Raw genomic sequence first — 20765 nt, 5'->3', positions numbered from 1 at the left:
CCAATTCTAGAACTTTCTCTTGTCCCGTGATATAGTGTCATCTGTTGGTACTATCTCCATGAGTCTTTCTGCTATACTTTATTCTTGCAATGACAACTGCAGTCTGTTTAATATGATTTGTCTCATTTGTTAGACATTTAATTCTGGATTAATTTTCTTTCTTGTTCCATCTGAATATCTCATCACGTTCTAAAGCTGATTAATAGCTAGTAATGTACAGGAACAGAATTTTCATTTGCAATGCACTTCATAAATCATCAGTTTCTCATAACCAAATAAAACACTTGGGTTCAGAATCATGTAATGGTTTTTGAAGGACAAGATATTTGGCTTTGAATGGTACCTTTACTTAAAATTAGCATAAATACAGGTATGAGAACTTCTGATGCAAATCTATTGAAATACAAAAAAAGTTTGTGAGTTGATAGAATTTAATGTTATCTCCTGCTGTGTTTCACAAAACTGTCAGTTTTTAACTGGAGCATTAGATTGTTGTAGTACATAGTTCATGGTTTCTCATGTATCTGTCCATTGCATTAATGCTGTGAGTCAAATGTTATGTGATTGATCAAAGAAGATCACTACTGTATCAAGCACTTCTGTATATTGGGGAATCTTGAGCCTATTCGAACGAAAGTATTGTTTGCCAACTCATCAAAATGAATTTGTACGAAACCTCAATAGCCAAAGCTTCACCTATAAATGTAAGACAACTCCTATATTAATCTATTAAAAACTGCAAAAATGTCTACCTCAGCAGCAATAGTTTAATCTGCAAATATAAGGTGACCACGTAGTTTTCAAATGATGAATTTTGGAAAAAATGTTGTCTTATAATTGGGGTAAATATGGTATCACTTACTTTTCTCCATGAAGCCATGCTCATTGGTCCACAAACTTCAGAATGCACTATTTAACAAGACCTTTTGCATATCTGCTTGATGTTTGTAGAGCAGGCTTGAAGTGTTTTGAGAATTTCCACGTAAATTCTAGAACCACTCAGCCTTTGACCGTCTCGAACACACAATATATTAAATATAAGTGTGAGAGAGCCTATCTACTGCACGTTGCCTGTCTGTGTGTGCAGGTCCGAAGTGTGTAGTAAGAAGACTGTAGATACGGCGGTCGAACAGTACTGACAAGTGTTAGCCGGTCACGCCATGGAATTTAAATGAAAGAACACAGCATACTCAAGGAACTTCTGTGTTATTCCATGCTGTTTTATAACTTTGACTATTGTAGTGAAAAAAAGAAGAACAGTGGAAATATTATTAATTAATGCTCGTCTTGGACTTGGAGAGGATAAGACAAGTATTCAGATTCAGGATGAGAATGGACTTGCTTTTTAAGCCAGTTTTCTCTTATGTGTAAATGAACTTTATTTCTAACCTTTGGATATGCGAGGAGACTTACTTGACAGTGTTTGTTTATGTGGTGAATGAGATTTGTAAAAGTTTGATGTTTAAATATTGCTAGGAATATAATATATTCCTAGCAAATATACTTCGGAGAAGAAGAGAAAACAAGGTTGCAGCAGCAAGCTAGCCAGCAAGGAAAGTCAGCTGACAATCTCAAGTAAGTCGTATCATTAAAGAAGTGGGAGTTTACACACATACTTCACCACTTTAAGTCGTCCAAAGCATTAGAATGTGGTGACCTGTGTGAAAGGACAGAAGAGAACAGGAATTTTGAGATGAAAATGAGATAAGAAGATATTATGTGTTGCCATAGCAAACGAGTATAACAAAGCGAGAGAGCCATTACGAGAAACTGGACTAAGCCTAAAAATCAAATGGAGAGAATTTGTAAAGGCAAATAAGGGAGAAGACATAAGAAAGCCACAACATGAAACACTGGAGAGTAGATCTCGATGTATTAGACTAAGAAGGGATATGCCTAGAACGATTTGGCCAAGAAGATCCAGTGTGGGGAGTATACAGCTCTCACACGCATCGCAGGGATGCAGACGCAGTAACCAACCTACACCCACCACCGCCGGCACCAGCCTCTGTTCACCAGTTCTGACCTGCCGCCACATCCGCTCACCTATGCAGCGAGAATTCTATGCCCGGTGAGCGTGAAATAAAAACTTTATTACTCTAGTAAGAAGTGTTACAAAATACTGTGAGGTGAACTTTTACTGCATGACTGGTATAATTGAAATTAGTATTAAATGCTCACAAGAGCTAAAGCCTATAGAAGCATGTACAGTAAACAACAAATTGGAGAGACGTCAGAACCAGCCATGGCTATGAGGATTACTGAAGAAGGACCTGACTGGTCTGAGTTAGTAAATCTAATCCAAACTCAAAATGCTGCTCTAAGTAAGGAACTAAATGCAACTCTAAGTAAAGAACTAAGCTTCGTACATTCTAATTTAAATGCTCAGAATGAAACTTTAGGATTGTTAAATGCCAATGTCGACTCACAGAGCAAAGAATTTGGTAATCTATGTGAAGGCATGGATGCTTTAAAAACTGAATTTGACACCTTGAATAGTAAAGTAGAGGATTTGAAATTAGACTTAAAGAAAGAATTAACCAATTCATTGGACATTCATGTAAATCAACTGTTCATTGACTTTAGTCAGAAACAGAATGATCACTTACAAGATGTAGCAAAAATGTTAGAATTTGATATTGAGGAAAAGTTAGGATCATTTGAAAATGTATGCAATGTTAAGTTTGATGCTGTAAAGCAGGGGTTGCATACTTTAAAAGAGAGTGTTGAAAAGCAAGATAAGTTAATGCCAATAATCCAGTCGCAAATTACAGGTGTAAATATGTGAGTACATAGTGAAGAAAGAACTTTCCAAGAGAGGATAGCTAACTCTGATACAGTAACTATAAGTAGTTTGGAGGAACAATGTGAAAGGATTATAGATCGAAAAGTCACCGAGAGAATAACATCCGAGAACATGTCGCCTATTGTTTCTTCTGAACTTTTAGGTACCTGAAAGGTTATAGATGACTTGTGGAAAGAATTCAAACTTATCCAGGACAAAGTGGAAAAATGGACAACTTCACCCAATGTTGTGTTAACTAGTGAAGTAGTTACTGATTTACAATGGGGAGCAAATTCGAGGTTATTGGGACAATTTCTTAAGTTTAAGCTGGATGGGGATGTACATCTGACTCATATTTTGAAAAGATTCAACCAAGCTTTGCCAAAGAACTGGGAGGATTTTAAAAAGATTGAATTTGCTGTGGGTTACCTTCTAGGAGAAGCTTTCGAATGGGGAACAGTAAATATTGAGAACTCTTCCTCTTGGGAAGATTTTCAAAATAAATTTAAGGAGAAGTATTGGTTTGCAAGTGCCCAGGAGAAGTTAATATCAGGTTTGTGGGACCCAAAATACTACAATAATACTTGGGGTACCATGAGAAAATATTTCAACTGGCATCTAAGACAGGCAAAGTATTTAGATAAGCCGATATAGGAAGAGGGGTTGGTTTGAATTTTGATTAGGTGATTACCCATCTGTGCAAGAAAAGACTTCTTGTGTAGTGGCTGGAAAATGGTTGAAGAATTATTGTCCTTCATCAGTGCCCTAGATGCCCTACATAATGACCGTAATGAAACTTTACATCAAGGGGAAAATTCGAATTTCAAAAGGAGTAGTGGGAATAATTTCAAAAAGCACGAAGTTAACCTAGCTAGATTACACCAGTGCAATAGAAAAAATGGTAACGACAACTATCAGAAGAAGCATCCACCTTCGAATTTAGGTCCAGTAACTTTGCAGGAATTTGAACCAAGTAATAATAGAGCATCTCGATTCGGTAACCAACCTGTGATTACTAATAATGAGGAAAACGTGGTGCGATCTGGATCCAGGGCCAGGGCCCAGGTCGTAGAAATACACTAGGAGGCCTGGTTAATGATAAGTATATTAATTTCACGCACAGAATACTTAAAAAAGCAGGGACCATGGAAACTTCAGAAGTTAACATATTAATAGACTCAGGGAGTGAAGTATTCCTCATATCTAGCGCATTCTTTAATTTATTACAGACCAAACAGCACTTACCGCTATTGCCAGTAACTGGAGTTTACATAGACAGTATAACAGGAATGAAAAGTAAAGGTGTGGAACACGAAACCCAATGACTGCAGTGTTGTAAATTTCTTATTTTGTCATACACTTTTAATAGTAGAAAATATTAATAGAGATATATTATTTGGTTTAGATTGGTTATTAGAATTTAAAATCATCTTAAATTTTGAGGAAAATCTTCTTTGTTCTGGTAAAAGGAGCGGTAGATGCGGATACCATTTGTGACAGACAGCTACATTGGAAAACAAACAGTGGAATGTCAGTGTCTGCGATTAACAGCTCCAGCACAACTGTCACCAGAGGTCGATAATGTAGGCCGAGGAACACAATGAACTGACATACAAGTCAAAGTTAACGAGTCACTAATATTAACCAAACAAAATCAAGATTTATATAAAATTTTAGTGGAGTATGTAGTGTTCTCTGATTGTCTCAGTAACATCAGCGCCTATATTTGTAAATTCAAAATCGAAGATGACACTCCATTCTTCTGTAAGCTGTATCCAATACCGGCAAGTTTGAAAGAAGCAGTGAGGGAGGAAGTCAACAAAATGATTGATAAAAATATAATAGAACGTAGCTCCAGCATCATGAATAACCCTTTGGTCTTGGTGAAAAAAGCTACAGGTGGGGTACGATTAGTGTTAGACGCATGGACATTGAGTAAGTATATAGAGGCAGAAAGAGACAGACCAGTTAACATTGATGAATTGTTATCTAAATTTGAGAAAGCAAGATTTTTTATCATGATGAGCGTGACTGTGCGATATTGGCAAATTTGGTTACATTCAGAGTCAAAAAAGCATTTTTGTTTGATGGTAAATTGTATCAATTCAATGTATTGCCATTCGGACTTAATATTTCTGTACCCGTATTTAGAAGTGTGCTGGATGAAGCATTATGGAGAGATTTATTGAAGGATTTAATAATATATGTAGACGATGTCCTAATAATATAAGCTACTGGGGAAGAATATTGTCTAACCTTGAGTAAGACCCTGAAGAAATTTAAAGAGAAAGATATTATTTAACAGTGAAATTGTCTAAATCATATTTTGCGTGCCAGGAGCTTAAGTTTTTAGGGCATATTATAGGGGTGTAGGGAATTAGACTGGACCCGGAATGCATCAAAGCTATTATAGCACGTTCACACCCAAGAAAAGGAAGACAATTGAAGGGATTTATAGGAATGACTGGATACTATAGGCGGTACATACGAGGTCACGAACTAAATGACTCGAATATTTTATGTTTATTAAGCAAGTTAATACTGTGGGTTTGGGATCAAGAGGCAAATGAAGCAATTGAAAACATCAAAAGAGCACTTGTTGAATCACCCATATTACACCATCTTGTTATGGGTGAACCATTAAATTGTCAACAGATGCATCTGATTATGGTATTGCTGCAGTACTAGTCCAAGGAGAGTGGGATCTAAATAATGTAGATCGCTGAACCATAGCTTTTGCTAGCCACAGTCAAAATAAATATGAATTAAACTACTCGGCTACTGAAAAGGAACTATTAGCGATTGTAGGGAGTATCCAAAAATTTCAACCGCTAGTATGGGGGTCAGAAATACATGTTTATACAATTCATCAAGCTCTATCCTTTCTAATGAGCAGTCGATTGTTACACAGTAGATTAATGCGATGGCTGCTTTTCCTGCAGGAATATGATATTAGGATACAATATGTAAAAGGTTCCGAGAATATCGTATCAGATGCTTTGTCTGGGTTACCCATAGGAATGGAAGAATTAAAACATATGGAAGGACCCGGCGTTATTTTTGCAATTAATTTTATGTCAGTAGGATATCCAGACATCAGGGTACAAGAGATGGCTCAAAGACTAACGGAAAAGATCCATCATGATCTCTATTTTACAGAAATGTTCTCTATGTGTATCCGAAATTCCTTACCTCCTAATCAAGTGGGAAATGGAAAATTAGAGGTCATAATTTGTTTTGGAGAGACAGCGTAACATCGCTTATGCATTCCAACGGTAATGGAAAACGCACTTGTTTAGTATGTTCATACAGGATATGGACACTTTGGAATAAAAAAGTGTATAGCCCATATTAATAAGTTTTATTATTTTAAGAAACCTGGGCGTAAAGTAGCATCTTTGATAAGAACTTGTGAAATTTGACAGAAAGTGAAAGAGAATAATACTCATATGAAGTACAAAATGTATCTGATTATTCCTAAGTCTTTGCATGATCTCACAGCAGAAGATTTTTTTGGACCAGTTCCCAAAGGAAAAGGAGAAGTGTCATACATTTTGGTCACCATAGAGTGTTGGTCAAAATATGTTAAACTATATCCAATCAAAAGAGCCAATATGCAGACAGTTATACACTGTTTACAACAATACTTTCTGGAAGTAGGTAAACCAAAATGGCTTCTTACAGACAATGGCCCACAATTCGTGAATAACAATTTAAAGAATTTCTAGCGTGGGAAGGTATTCGTCAAGTGCTAATATCCAACTATAACCTGTCCTCGAATCTGTGTGAATGAGTAATGAAAGAAATTGGAAAACTATGCCGTACCTACTGCCATGAAAAACATACTTTATGGGCAACGAAAATTAAAGACTTTGAACTTATTCTAAATGAATTGCCACTTTTGTTGACAGGGTTGACATCTTTAGAAGTAATAGGCAAACCTGTTGTAGGAGAACCTCTCCTTTAATGTTTTAATTGGCCTGAACAACCTACTGTCGATTACAAACTAAATCAGGAAATAGTTTCTAAGAATTCAGTTGAAAAAGCATAACAAAGAGTGAGTAAACACAATGAAAAAGCTATTGAACTATCTTCAAAGCTCTGCCCTGAAGAACCAAACAGAAATATGAAGGACCATACTGAGTGCAAGCAGTAATCCATCCCAAGGGATTATTTTTAGTGGATCCTACTACTGGATCAGAAAAGGGAAAGTACAGTGTAAAAGATGTAAAGTTGTACATATCCCCCAGCAATGTTAAAATTCTGAGTTAATGGGCAGAGTGACGACAGTCAGGTCCCAAGTTGTTTTTAGTGTTTCTTCTGTAATAATTTTCCTGCACTGAATTCCCTCAAATTCTTAAACTATTCTATCATCCCCTACTTAGAGGTAATGGAAGAAACCATACCAGTGAGAATTTGTGATTATGTCGTCCAAAATTGCACTTGGTAAGAGATTTCCTTGTTCCAGTCAGTTAGACTTCTAACAACCTCTACCTCCATATATAATCTCTTGTGGTACTAAAGAAGTGTCTGCATAAGTGCTTCTGGTACCGCTCTTATGTCCCTGCAAGAGCATGCAGGAGGTAGGATTTTGCAAAGTGCATTCGCACCTACCTGTCCCCAATCCAGACTTGTCCCGACTTTGCTCAGGTGGAAATTAGCACACATATTGTCTCCGATCTCCATCATTTGGCACAGCCTTGGGACAAGATATATTAGGTGCACGTGGTCAGCTCTTATCTCCCTCGGTTTCGATTGGCGTGGTCTCCACGTATAATTAGGTCATATTTTTGCTTGGAATGATCCTAGTATGTAATCTCTTCACCAGTTTCTTTGCAAACCTGTGTGTAGAGGTCTGGGTGAAACCAACATTATCAATTTTGTATATAATGATGATACGAGGTGACATTACGATAACCTCAACACTGGTTTTCGTGAAGGCTGCCTGGTGATCCCTTTCTTTGTCAAATAATTTCAAAGTCATGGGAATAGTATTCTCATACTGAATGTATATAATGAAGCCAGCTTTTGCCCTTTTGCTCTACATGAGGTTTCTGTCCTTGCTGAGCTGGCCTTAGGACACCTGCGTTATTCTTTGACAAATGTACCGCCATAATCGGGCCAGAGTTACAGTTTATATTTCTTGATGCATATTTTTCTTAGTGAATTGAAGGAAATATTAAGTTAGCAGAACATATAATGTTTGATGACTAATTAAACAACTGTAATAACATAGTATGTAGATTTTCTGCTTTGTATAGAATATTTTATACCTTTTATGAGGTGTGATGTAGGTGGGAGGGTTAATATCAGTTTTGAAAAGGGTGGGTATTGTGGATAAAAGCATGTTTTACGAAAACATATAAATCATGACTAACACAAAACACACACCACACCTTTCAGATGACCCTCACAAACTAGTGTGTGTGTGATTCTCTATCACTTGCCGTTTCCATAAGGTTGCTAAGCTTTCCTTCAGGGACCTCAAGGGTGAAGGTGGGAATGTCCATTCTGTAGGAGACGATTTAACACCAAACCTCCTCCGGCATCTCACTCAAGTACCTGCGAGGTAGGGATCCTGGGGAAGGGGGGTGGGAAGGGTTTCCTGTCTTTGGGCTTATTCTCTTATGTCTAAATGAACTTTGTTTCTAACCTTTGGATACACGAGGAGACTTACTTGACAGTGTTTGTTTATGTGGAGAATGAGATTTGTAAAAGTTTGATGTTTAAATATACATTGTTAAGTGAAGCAAAAGAAACTGCATACGCCTGTTTATTTTTATAAGTGGAAAGAGCCTTGAGAAATTCATGTTCCTAGCACATATACTTCAGAGAAGAAGAGAAAAAGAGGTTGCAGCACCAAGCTAACCAGCTAGTAAAATTGGCTGACAATCTCAGGTAAGTCGTATTGTTGAAGAAGTTGGAGTTTACACACATACTTCACCACTTTAAGTTGTCCAAAGCATTAGAGGCTGCCAGGACTGCTTTCCTATTATGGAAGAAATACATGCTTCTTATTTTATGTTCATTGGGTTCAGTCCCTCTGTCATTTTTGTCTTTTAGTAAATGTGTGCTTACATGATTCAAACACATGTAGATGTCAATCTTTAATGCCCCAATTTGTAATTGTTTACAATATTTGCACGATGATGAACTAATCAATAAGTGACACCTACTTGAGATGCGGCCTCAGTTGATATTCCAGAAATGACTACGTAATTCTTATACTATTTTACCATGGAACACTAAACTTAAGCCACATCTAATTGTTTGACTAACCTACAGTTAATTTTATTCAAGACCTGGAACATTTGCAACTTTGTTAATTGTTATTTGTTTATTCTTGTCATAAGTGGTAACTTAAAGAAGAATGCGCCTTGTATGATCACTCCAAGGCCTGCTGCTCTTAACTTCTGTAATTGTGTACTGAACAAGTTGGCTCAGTGATGAGTACACTGCACTTACATTCAGGATGATGACAGTTCAAATCCCCATCTGGCCACCCAGATTTAGGTTTTCCGTGATTTCTCTAAATCAGTTAAGCCAAATGCCATGTTGGTCCCTTTGATTGGGCAATGCCAATTTTCCTCCCTATCCTTCTATAACACAAGCTTGTACTCTGTGTGTAATGATTTTGTTGTCAATGGGATATTAACCTATAATATTCCTTCCTTTTTGTTGTCAATGGGATATTAACCTCTAATCTTCCTTCATTCCTTCATAACTGTAGTTGATTCTAAATCATCGAGAGAGTATTATTTGTCATGTGTTCATGTCATCCAGAATCTACATACCTGCAATCACCATAATGTGAAGAGGCAGTAAGAGCCATCTATGCATTTGTATTTTCAGTTTTCATAGTACTTGCAACATTTGGTTTATTTTCAGTTTTACACTCATTCACTGTATGACCAATTTTCTGACATTTATAGCATTTTATCAACTTGAAATTTCATGCCTCATGATTATTCTTCAAATTTTGGTAGTTTTTGGTTTGCACAGGCCCTGTCATTATTAAAATCAATTGTGCTTTTTCAATGATCATGACTGAATGAATATCAAATAAGATACATGTGCTTCTTCCATAAATGGAAAACAGTGCTGACAACCTGTCCTGTACTCATCAAGCTAAAGTGCAAACTGAACAGCTTCGAAGCTGCCAATGCCAAAGTTAAAGCTCCATTTGTAGAAGGACTCTCACATTCTGTTGATTCTTGAAACAATCACCGATATAATAAATCACTGGCAATATTGTCACCTGCCTTCTCAATTGCCATAATCAGGATATGAAAATCTGATGGAAGTCCACTTAGCAAGGTTGCTACTACTAAGTCATTATATTTTTTCTTATCAGTGTTTGAAGTTGTGGAGTAAGCCTCAGTTTTTGACAAATACTCTTCCATATTTTTCTCAGAAGTCAATGGTATATACATCTAACTTTGTAGCAAGAAAATATAACTAGATAAACACTTATCTTTAAATGCTGCCTATAACTTGTGTCGTGCCCCTCTTGCAGTTGCTGCTCTATATAGTTTTGAAAACGCAGATGAATTTAAAGTTAAGCATAATTTCTATCATGCTTCCTGTACATTCTTCAGATCATTATCAGTAGCAGCAAGTGTGTCCCATGTCTCTCTGTTTCAGGTATATTTCAGTGGTAAATTTCCAGTTGTTGTAGTTAACCATACCCATCAACTTTTCAGAATTAAAGAGTGGTTGTCCACGGAAAGTCACCTTAGTTACATTCAATTAGTTCACACACACACACACCATTATTCTCGACTAATAATAACAACGATATATGATGCAGACAGAAGCGGTCTTGATTTTTTTCAGCTTCTGAGCACATGGTATCTCGTGAATGCGGAAACTTCATTATTCTCTCTTTGTAATTTCTTCTGGATACGTGACCTATTTGATATTGACTCTATAGTATCCCATTGTGAGAGGTGCACCCACAAGTAGAGAAGGGTGTTCAAGAAGCCACAACAGTAGAACTTTATTACTACAGAGAAAATGTAAAATAACCGTTAGCAACTGAAACAGCTTCCAAGTAAAAGCAATATTTAGACTGTCGTGATCTAATGAAGTTTTGTAACAAACATGAGAGCAGTTCCTGAATGTACAAACAGAGTACACTGTCAGTCAGCATTGAGAAACGCTGCCATAGGTATTGACTGTATACGTGGCACTGGCGATATTTCTGATGAGCGCTGCACTCTGTCAAGTAGACTGGCTTCACTTCTGATATAGCGTCGAGATATTGAGGTTGGGACTGGAATTTGCACTGACTGGCAAGCTGTCGGTGGTGTCCTATGAAAGTGCCTGGCAGAAGAATACCAGGAAGTTGTCTAGTGTGACACGGCTCGCGGACACAAGCTAGTGCTGGATGTATCCAGTGGATGTTGCAGCTTCGTATACTGGAGTGGCTGTCGCAGGCAAGGTGAGCTGCGATCAAGGTGCAGGGCATCTTCACAGGTCAGAAAAGCACTCTGTTGCGTAGAATGTGGCTGGACTGTACGGTGCCAGCTATATGCCACAACTCCTGTCAGTCTTTTTAAGAGAATATAAAGTCATTTTATTAATTAATCAAATGCACATACGCCTTATTGTTGGGAGCACAGATCACTCTATTCCAAGATAATTACATAGAAAAATTAGGGACTTTAAACAACAAATTACAACGGCATACCAACACAAAAATACAATTATTACCAACATGTAGCAGTCAGTTTTTAGTACTATGATGATTTTGAAAGGGAAGAATCCTCTCTAATTTTATCTGTATCCATCAGTAAGTTTAATTTGTCTTGTGTTATTGTGTTTCACAAGTAATTATCATAAGAAGTCTGTAAACTGTCATAACACTAGATATACTCTAGAGGATAATCCTAAAATATTTGTGACTATTGTTAGTGATACACCAACAATATAGACACTGGCAATTTCTCCTTGCTGATAGTCTGCCATGACAGCATCACCTTAACATCACATTAGTCACAGTCATTGTGACAGCTCATAACACTTCCATAGCCTGTGAAGTTCTAGAAAAGGCCATTCCATCTTGAAGCCGGCGTGCAGGCAGCTAGGTATCGATGGACGGGGTTGACAAGCAGCTGATGCCTTGACAGTTAGGGAGTTGGACTGTATCATACGTGATCGTATGCTTTGGCTGTGTGCTCATGGGCAGGGGTACAAGAAACCAGGCGTGAATGCAGTGAGCATGACCACCTGGCAAGCGACCTGAACACTTGCGGCTGCCCCTGAGTGAGATGATGGGTGCTTGCAGGTGACTATGCCCCATGGGCAGAGTTCAAACAAACTGTTCTAGGGAAAAAAATAGAAATTTTTATAGTAGATCAGACTAAGAGCTCCAGAAATTACTTGTTTACTACAGGTGTATGTAATGTTTTTTCTATCAGTAGTACATAAAACTGTCAAATTGGCATTAAGTTTCAGGAAATCATTAGGCAAACCAGAGATTGAATGGATTACCTTTGATTTTGTAGTCAACAAATAACATTTTTCAACATACACTATGTGATTAAAAGTATCTGGACACTTATAAGTTTGTGGCGGTAATGCTGGAATTCAATATGGTGTTGGCCCACCCTTAGCCTTGATGACAACTTCCACTCTTGCAGACATACATTCTATCAGGTGCTGGAAGGTTTCTTGGGGAATGGCAGCCCATTCTTCACGGAGTGCTACATTGAGGAGAGGTATCGATGTCGGTCGGTGAGGCCTAACATGATGTCGGCATTCCAAAACATCCCAAAGGTGTTCCATAGGATTCAGGTCAGGACTCGGTACAGGCTAATCCATTATAGGGATGTTATTGCTGTGTAACCTCTCTGCCACAGGCTGTGCATTATGTACAGGTGCCCGATCGTGTTGAAGGACGCAATTGCCATCCCTGAATTGCTCTTCAACAGTGGGAAGCAAGAAGGTGCGCAAAACATCAATGTAGGCCTATGCTGTGATAGTGCCATGCAAAACAACAAAGGGTGCAAGCCCCCTCCATGAAAAACACGACCACGCCATAACACCACTGCCTCCGAATTTTACTGTTGACACTACACACGCTGAGAGATGACGTTCACCGGGCATTCGCCATACCCATACCCTGCCATCAGATCACCACATTGTGTATCATGATTCATTACTCCACACAATGTTTTTTTCAGTCGTCCAATGTATATGCTCCTTACACTAAGTGAGGCATTGTTTGGCATTTACCAGTGTGATGTGTGGCTTACGAGCAGCCACTTGACCATGAAATCCAAGTTTTCTCACCTCCCACCTAACTGTCATAGTACTTGCAATGGATCCTGATGCAGCTTGGAATTCCTGTGTGATGGTCTGGATAGATGTCTGCCTGTTACGCATCATGACCCTCTTCAACTGTCCGCAGTCTCTGTTAGTCAACAGACGAGGTCAGCATGTATGCTTTTGTGCTGTACACGTCCCTTCACGTTTACCACTTCACTATCATATCAAAAACAGTGGACCTAGGGATGTTTAGGAGTGTAGAAATCTAGCATCTATGACAGAAGTGACACCCAATCACCTAATCACGTTCAAAGTCCAAGAGTTCCACAGAGTGCCCCATTCTGCTCTCTCACGGTGTCTAATGACTACTGAGGTCGCTGATATGGAGTACCTGCCAGTAGGTGGCAGCACAATGCACCTAATATGAAAAACATGTATGTTTGGGGGGTGTTCAGATACTTCTGATCACATAGTATAGTACAGAGGTTTTACTTACAAAACCATTTTCACAATTTATGGCAAACAAAATAAGTTAATGGAAAGTCTATGATAAAATATAAATAAATGGCTTAAAAAAGTTTTGCACTAGCCTAATACTTGTGTAGTTTGTGCTTTTATGGTTGGAAACCTCCTTCCCTATACTCTTTTGACACAAAGATATTGTTAATTACAGCCATGTGGTGTTGAGAAGGTAAAACTAAACTTAAAATCAGAATTAAGTTCAGAAGAACATGCTAAGCAGCAATGTTCCTTTCGCAATTAGAGGCACAGCATGTTCTTCCGGTCGCGAAATGGAAACGACTATGAAAATCCGATAAAGCTCTGCACAGATGTGTTGGGTAGTGTCTCTAGTATAACCCCAGTTAGCATCACGTCGCTCTTCTCATTTCTGAGCTCGCAGTGAGTGCATAAAGATGTCTAGAAAATAGTGTCTGCCGCCAAGTACGAGGACCTGGTGAGAAATTTCGCCTGAAGCTAAGCAGCTAACAGTACATAACTGTCGTGCTGTGTCGTCTTGACGACAATTCTCAGCCGCATTCTGCAGGGGCAATGAAGATGCTCCTGCATCGTTTTCAAATGGAAATGTTAGATTACCCACAATACAGTCCGCAATTGTCTCCCCCTGAGTTTCATCTCTGGTCACATGAACCGCTGTCTTTGAAGACAACATTTTGACACAGACAATGAGGTGTAGGCCAGCGTGGAGAATTGGCGGAAAGCACTGGCGGCTGCCTTCTATGATGAGGCTATTGAAAAGTTGGTACAATTCTATGACAAAAGTCTACGTCAGAACGGCGACTACGTAGAGAAGTAGCTGAAAGGTGTAGCTAATTGTTACAAGTAAAACATTTCTGATGTTCACTGTGGTTTCAATTTGGCAATCAATCGGAGCTTACTTTCTGAACAGGCCTCGTATATATATAAAAACAAAGATGATGTGACTTACCAAACGAAAGCACTGCCAGGTCGATAGACACACAAACATACACACAAAATTCAAGCTTTCGCAACAAACTGTTGCCTCATCGGGAAAGAGGGAAGGAGAGGGAAAGACGAAAGGATGTTGGTTTTAAGGGAGAGGGTAAGGAGTCATTCCAATACCGGGAGCGGAAAGACTTACCTTAGGGGGAAAAAAGGACGGGTATACACTCGCACACACACACATATCCATCCACACATATACAGACACAAGCTTGCTTGTGCAAGATGTCTGCTTGTGTCTGTATATGTGTGGATGGATATGTGTGTGTGTGTGCGCGCGAGAGTGTATACCCGTCCTTTTTTCCCCCTAAGGTAAGTCTTTCCGCTCCCAGGATTGGAATGACTCCTTACCCTCTCCTTTAAAACCCACATCCTTTCGTCTTTCCCTCTCCTTCCCTCTTTCCTGATGAGGCAACAGTTTGTTGCGAAAGCTTGAATTTTGTGTGTTTGTTTGTGTGTCTATCGACCTGCCAGCGCTTTCGTTTGGTAAGTCACATCATCTTTGTTTTTAGATATATTTTTCCCACGTGGAATGTTTCCATATATATATATGTTTCCCTCTATTATATATATATAATGTGGAATGTTTCCCTATATATATGTTTCCCTCTATTATATATATAATAGAGGGAAACATTCCACGTGGGAAAAATATATCTAAAAACAAAGATGATGTGACTTACCAAACGAAAGCACTGGCAGGTCGATAGACCCACAAACAAACACAAACATACACACAAAATTCAAGCTTTCGCAACAAACTGTTGCCTCATCAGGAAAGAGGGAAGGAGACGGAAAGACGAAAGGATGTGGGTTTTAAGGGAGAGGGTAAGGAGTCATTCCAATCCCGGGAGCGGAAAGACTTACCTTAGGGGGAAAAAAGGATGGGTATACACTCGCACACACACACATATCCATTCACACATATACAGACACAAGCAGACATATTTAAAGACCTATCAATGGTTACAAGGATGGTTTCCGGGGGTAGATTGGGTAAGGATTCCAGGTGTTCGAGAAAGTGGTTGGTGTCTTTGATGAAGGATGGGAGGCTGCATGTAATGGGTTGAAGGTGTTGATCTACGTAGGCAGAGATACGTTCTGTGGGGGCTTGGTAACCAGCTACAATGGGGCGGCCGGGATGATTGGGTTTGTGAATTTTAGGAAGAAGGTAGGGGTGCGGGGTGTCGGTGGGTTCAGGAGGTTGATGAAGTCAGGTGAAAGGTTTTGCGGGGGGCCTAAGGCTCTGAGGATTCCTTGAAGCTCCGCCTGAACATCGGGAATGGGATTACCTTGGCAAACTTTGTATGTGGTGTTGTCTGAAAGCTGACGCAGTCCCTCAGCCACATACTCCCGACGATCAAGTACCACGGTCGTGGAACCCTTGTCCGCCGGAAGAATGACGATGGATCGGTCAGCCTTCAGAACACGGATAGCCTGGGCTTCAGCAGTGGTGATGTTGGGAGTAGGATTAAGGTTTTTTAAGAAGGATTGAGATGCAAGTCTGGAAGTCAGAAATTCCTGGAAGGTTTGGAGAGGGTGATTTTGAGGAAGAGGAGGTGGGTCCCGCTGCGACGGAGGACAGAACTGTTCCAAGCAGGGTTCAATTTGGATAGTGTCCTGGGTGTTGGATCATTAGGAGTAGGAGTAGGATCATTTTTCTTCGTGGCAAAGTGATATTTCCAGCAGAGAGTATGAGAGTAGGACAGTAAATCTTTGATGAGGGCTGTTTGCTTGAATCTGGGAGTGGGGCTGAAGGTGAGGCCTTTGGATAGGACAGAGGTTTCGGATTGGGAGAGAGGTTTGGAGGAAAGGTTAACTACTGAATTAGGGTGTTGTGGTTCCAGATTGTGTTGATTGGAATTTTGAGGTTTTGGAGGGAGTGGAGCTGGAAGTGGGAGATTGAGAAGATGGGAGAGACTGGGTTTGTGTGCAATGAGAGGATGTAACTTACCAAACGAAAGCGTTGGCATGTTGATAGACACACAAACAAACACAAACACACACACAAAATTCAAGCTTTCGCAACCAACGGTTGCTTCGTCAGGAAAGAGGGACGGAGAGGGAAAGACGAAAGGATGTGGGTTTTAAGGGAGAGGGTAAGGAGTCATTCCAATCCCGGGAGTGGAAAGACTTACCTTAGGGGGAAAAAAAGGACAGGTATACACTCGCGCGCACAGACACACGTATCCATCTGCACGTATGCAGACACAAGCAGACATTTGGCCTCCGTACTTCTGCCTCGACTGACATCTCTGCCTAAACTCTTTGGCTTTACAAATGTCTGCTTGTGTCTGTGTATGTGCAGATGGATATGTTTGTGTGTGTGAGTGTATACCTGTCCTTTTTCCCCCTAAGGTAAGTCTTTCCACTCCCGGGATTGGAATGACTCCTTACCCTCTCCCTTAAAACCCACATCCTTTCGTCTTTCGCTCTCCTGCCCTCTTTCCTGATGAAGCAACCGTTGGTTGCGAAAGCTTGAATTTTGTGTGTATGTGTTTGTGTGTCTATCAACATGCCACAACTTTCGCTTGGTAAGTTACATCATCTTTGTTTTTAGATAAACAATACTGTATGCTCCCCTTGGAAGGGAAGCAATTGTGAGAGCTGTGTTGGCGCCACAAAGTATGCAGCCAACTCCGCACAATCAACTTGGCCTCCAGGTATTCCTTTCAAATGACAGTAAAAACCATGTGAAGAAGATGGAGAGGGGAATGCCTGCATTAGCACTTTGATCATGTTCTTCACCAAATAATGCTAAAACTGCTTGACATTTGATGAATGTTCTAAAACAGTGTGGAGGCTGCCAGGTACCTATACCTATCTCGAGCATACAGTCCATGGGATCAGAGAGGTGGTTTCAGTCATGTTTGGACCAGTATCATGTATGGATGTCAGGTGCTTCAACACACTATTATAATTTGAGGGCTGTGCAATATTGGGGCATGATCTTCACACCTATGGTAAAGTCTTATGTCAACATTTCAGCAATGATTTCATCTTTCAAATGCACAAACATGCAAGCCCTACTCTGTGAACATCTTTCCCCAGGAGGTATGATTCAACTGAATTTAATTAGTTCTACTGAAATTCACAGCATGTCATCACAGGAACCCTCCTCGTAAATTGTAAGACCTCAGGAGGGTGACTGTCAAAGAGTGGGAAAAGCTTAAGCAGCAATGTCTTGACTTCCTTGTGTACAGCATGCCATGGAGGGTCCAAGCATGTTACAGTGCACAGGATGGTGCAGCGTGGTATTCCATGTTATCGATTAGTGGATTTTTACTTGAAAAATATGCAAAGATGTGCTCTTTTGAATTGACAGTGTTTATTATGGTTATTGTTTCGTTTTTATTTACAGTGACGCTGTTTAGTGAGGCATTCTTTCATTCTGTGCTCCCCTTGAATCTAAGCACACACATGTTCACAGATATGCAGGTGGCGTAAAACTTTTTCTGAACAGATTACCTATGAGACTAAGAGTCATTGAATAAAGAAGATACTTTGTAGTAGACAATGTAGAAAAATTTGATTAGCAGCTGAGATTTCCTTGAGGGTGCAGCCCATTTAAGTGATTAACCAGATGAACCCTTCACCAAGAAGGTATCTTCAGAGGACAGAGTCATCATTCTGCAATGGAAAGGAACATGAGACAAAAGACGAGGGAGTAGACATTTCATCACTTGTCCCTTCATATTTATATGTGAGCTATACTGAAATATGTGTCATCACAGATGAAGCTATAAATTGTGCTTGCAAAGTCAACGGTAGTAAGACATCCTATTGTGAAAAGGTTTGTTTGAAAATTTGTTTATGTGAGGAATGTAATAGTAGAAAAGTGTGGTTCCGAAAAATCCTCTAGAATATAAACAGATGATTTGAAGAAGAAAGCTGAAAGAGAGACCACCACTTTTCATTTTTCAATCACAGAATTTCCAAATGGCCTATTTCCTTAAGCGCAGCATGTGTATTCTGATTGTAACTGTTGATTTTTCATCTTGATTTTTTAACTATTGTCTTTTGTATCAGATTAACTAGAAGCTGTGGCAAAACTTTTTATTTTCAAGAACTTATCAGATGCTAGATATGAAAATAGTATAAGACAATTATATTTTGTATTCGCTATGTTGGTAAAATATTCTGATTAGTAATGCACTTACTCACAGAATATTTATCTTATAAACATCTTTGCCATTTTCAGGGAAGAGGAAGAAAGTCTAAAGCTGCTGTTACAGTGGAAATGGAAGCATCAGAAAATCCAACCCTTGATTCCATACGAGCTGACCCGATACTCTTCTGCACTGCATTGAAGAAAAACCGATTTTATATGTTTACAAGGTACTACCCATTTATCACATGAATTATTTGATTTCTATTGGTGTAAGATGAGGCAGTAGTGGGTTAGTCTGGAGCAGGCCTGTTCACTGAACTGCTTGTAAGCTGGCTTGTACTTACACGATAGCAGTGAGCAACCAGCCGACTCACAGTGGCTAATGGTGATGGATGGAGTGATGAAAGGAGGGATGAGTCAGAACAATGTAGCTTCAGAAAAGAAACTTTTATCAACCGGTCTAATTCTGTGGCCAGTAATGTAATGTTCAATGGAGATGTATTGCTTCATAGTGACGCATTAATGTATTTAATAGCACATTTATTTCCTGAGGCTCTTGTATTAATGAGAAATGGCAGTGAAATAAAACTTGCATCTCTTTTACCACTCTAATGAAATGAAGGCCAAGGGGCAGCTAAATACAACACATGATATTTCTTGCAATTGATGCTGCCTAATGATGAATGCCATTTTAGGAAGAAATTTAAATTGACTTCTACTTACATTTTGTGGCCATTTTATTCAAACATTAAACATAAGCAGATTCAGAAAGAAGTAGGTGTGTAGTTATTCAGAGATGAGGAGACTTTCTCAGGACAGAGTAACTTGGAGATGGGCGTCAAACCAGTCTTTGGAATGAAGACCACAATTTAAAAAAAAATTTAGGATGATAGTTGCTACTCACCATATAGTGGAGATGCTGAGTCACAGAAAGGCACAACAAAAAGACTGTTGGAAAGATAGCTTTTGGCCAACAAGGCCTTTGTTAAAAATAGACAACATACACACATGTGCACGCGCGCGCGTGCACACACACATACACCCACCCACCCACACACACACACATACACACACACAGATGCAAATGCAACTCACATACAAATAACCATAGAGACTGTGGTCATATGTGTGTGTGAGTTGCGTGCGCATCTATGTATGTTGTCTATTTTTGACGAAGGCCTTGTTGGCCAAAAGCTAACTTTCTGACACTTTTTTGGTTGTGCCTTTTTGCGACTCAGCAGCTCCACTGTATAATGAGTAGCAACTATCCTTTTCATTATATTGTTACATTCCGTTGTGGATTTTCCACTGTTTAAATACTGGAATGAGTATTACTAATTTTGCTTTTCGCTTTAGCATCAATGTCTGATACCATTTTATGAGAGCTTTTGCTATAAATACAAGTTTTTAAGCTGAAGTGTGGTAGTGAACATCAGTAGGTAGGTTTTGTTCTCTTCATTGCAGAAAAAAATTGTTCACACATCAGCGTAGTTGAAGCTGCAGACTTGTGAAGTCATGGAAATTTATGTTGTGGAAAATTCTTAAAAAAGTTTATGAGAATAATTTTGTTATGAAGCTTATTATGCAACTGCCAGTCACACTTATAGGTCTATAAGTTCTAACTGTTGCTCAGTTTAGACATTGTCAACATCAACTAAAAAGAGAAATGAAAATATCTATTAAACTTTTCATGTAACTTTTCAAAATTCTGGAAAGAAGCCTCAGATTCCTGGAGAAGAGCAATGAGTATTATTTGATATTGTTCAAAATTCTATTCTACTCCCATCATTAAAGCTAACAGCTGTGGAGAAATCAGCAGTGTTCCCATTCCCTGGCTGTCTATTCCACAAAGAGTGTTTCAGCTTGAACCCCTGAATGCAGTCATACATCTCTGAAAGTAACATGTTTATACCCGGAACACATTGATGTGGTGTGTAATGTCACAGAGGAAGGCTAAATCTTCTATCCACCATTCATCTTTCATTTCTACAGTAGGCTTACCACTCATGACCATAAACATGAAGTTCAAAAAATCTCTCAAGGATTTTACTTTCACTCATCGAGCGTATTTTACTGTAATACAGCGCATCATCATAACTGCTTTCCATGCCTTCT

At 39.2% G+C, this 20765-nt stretch overlaps 1 protein-coding gene across 3 annotated transcripts in view; it reads left to right on the top strand.

Moving 5' to 3' along the window:
* LOC126484125 (peptidylprolyl isomerase domain and WD repeat-containing protein 1) overlaps positions 1 to 20765 on the top strand; it is a 123584-nt gene that overhangs the window by 82211 nt on the left and 20608 nt on the right. For all 3 annotated transcript variants that reach the window (XM_050107509.1, XM_050107510.1, XM_050107511.1), the window contains exon 10: positions 18741 to 18877. In XM_050107509.1, the coding sequence (XP_049963466.1) occupies positions 18741 to 18877 (137 nt within the window). The remainder of the gene's footprint in view (positions 1 to 18740; positions 18878 to 20765) is intronic.

The sequence above is a fragment of the Schistocerca serialis genome, chromosome 6 (genome assembly GCF_023864345.2).
Source record: "Schistocerca serialis cubense isolate TAMUIC-IGC-003099 chromosome 6, iqSchSeri2.2, whole genome shotgun sequence".
In the NCBI taxonomy this organism is placed as follows: Eukaryota; Metazoa; Arthropoda; class Insecta; order Orthoptera; family Acrididae; genus Schistocerca; species Schistocerca serialis.
The sequence above is the reverse complement of the archived record's forward strand: the minus strand, read 5'-3'. Positions and strand labels throughout refer to the sequence as shown.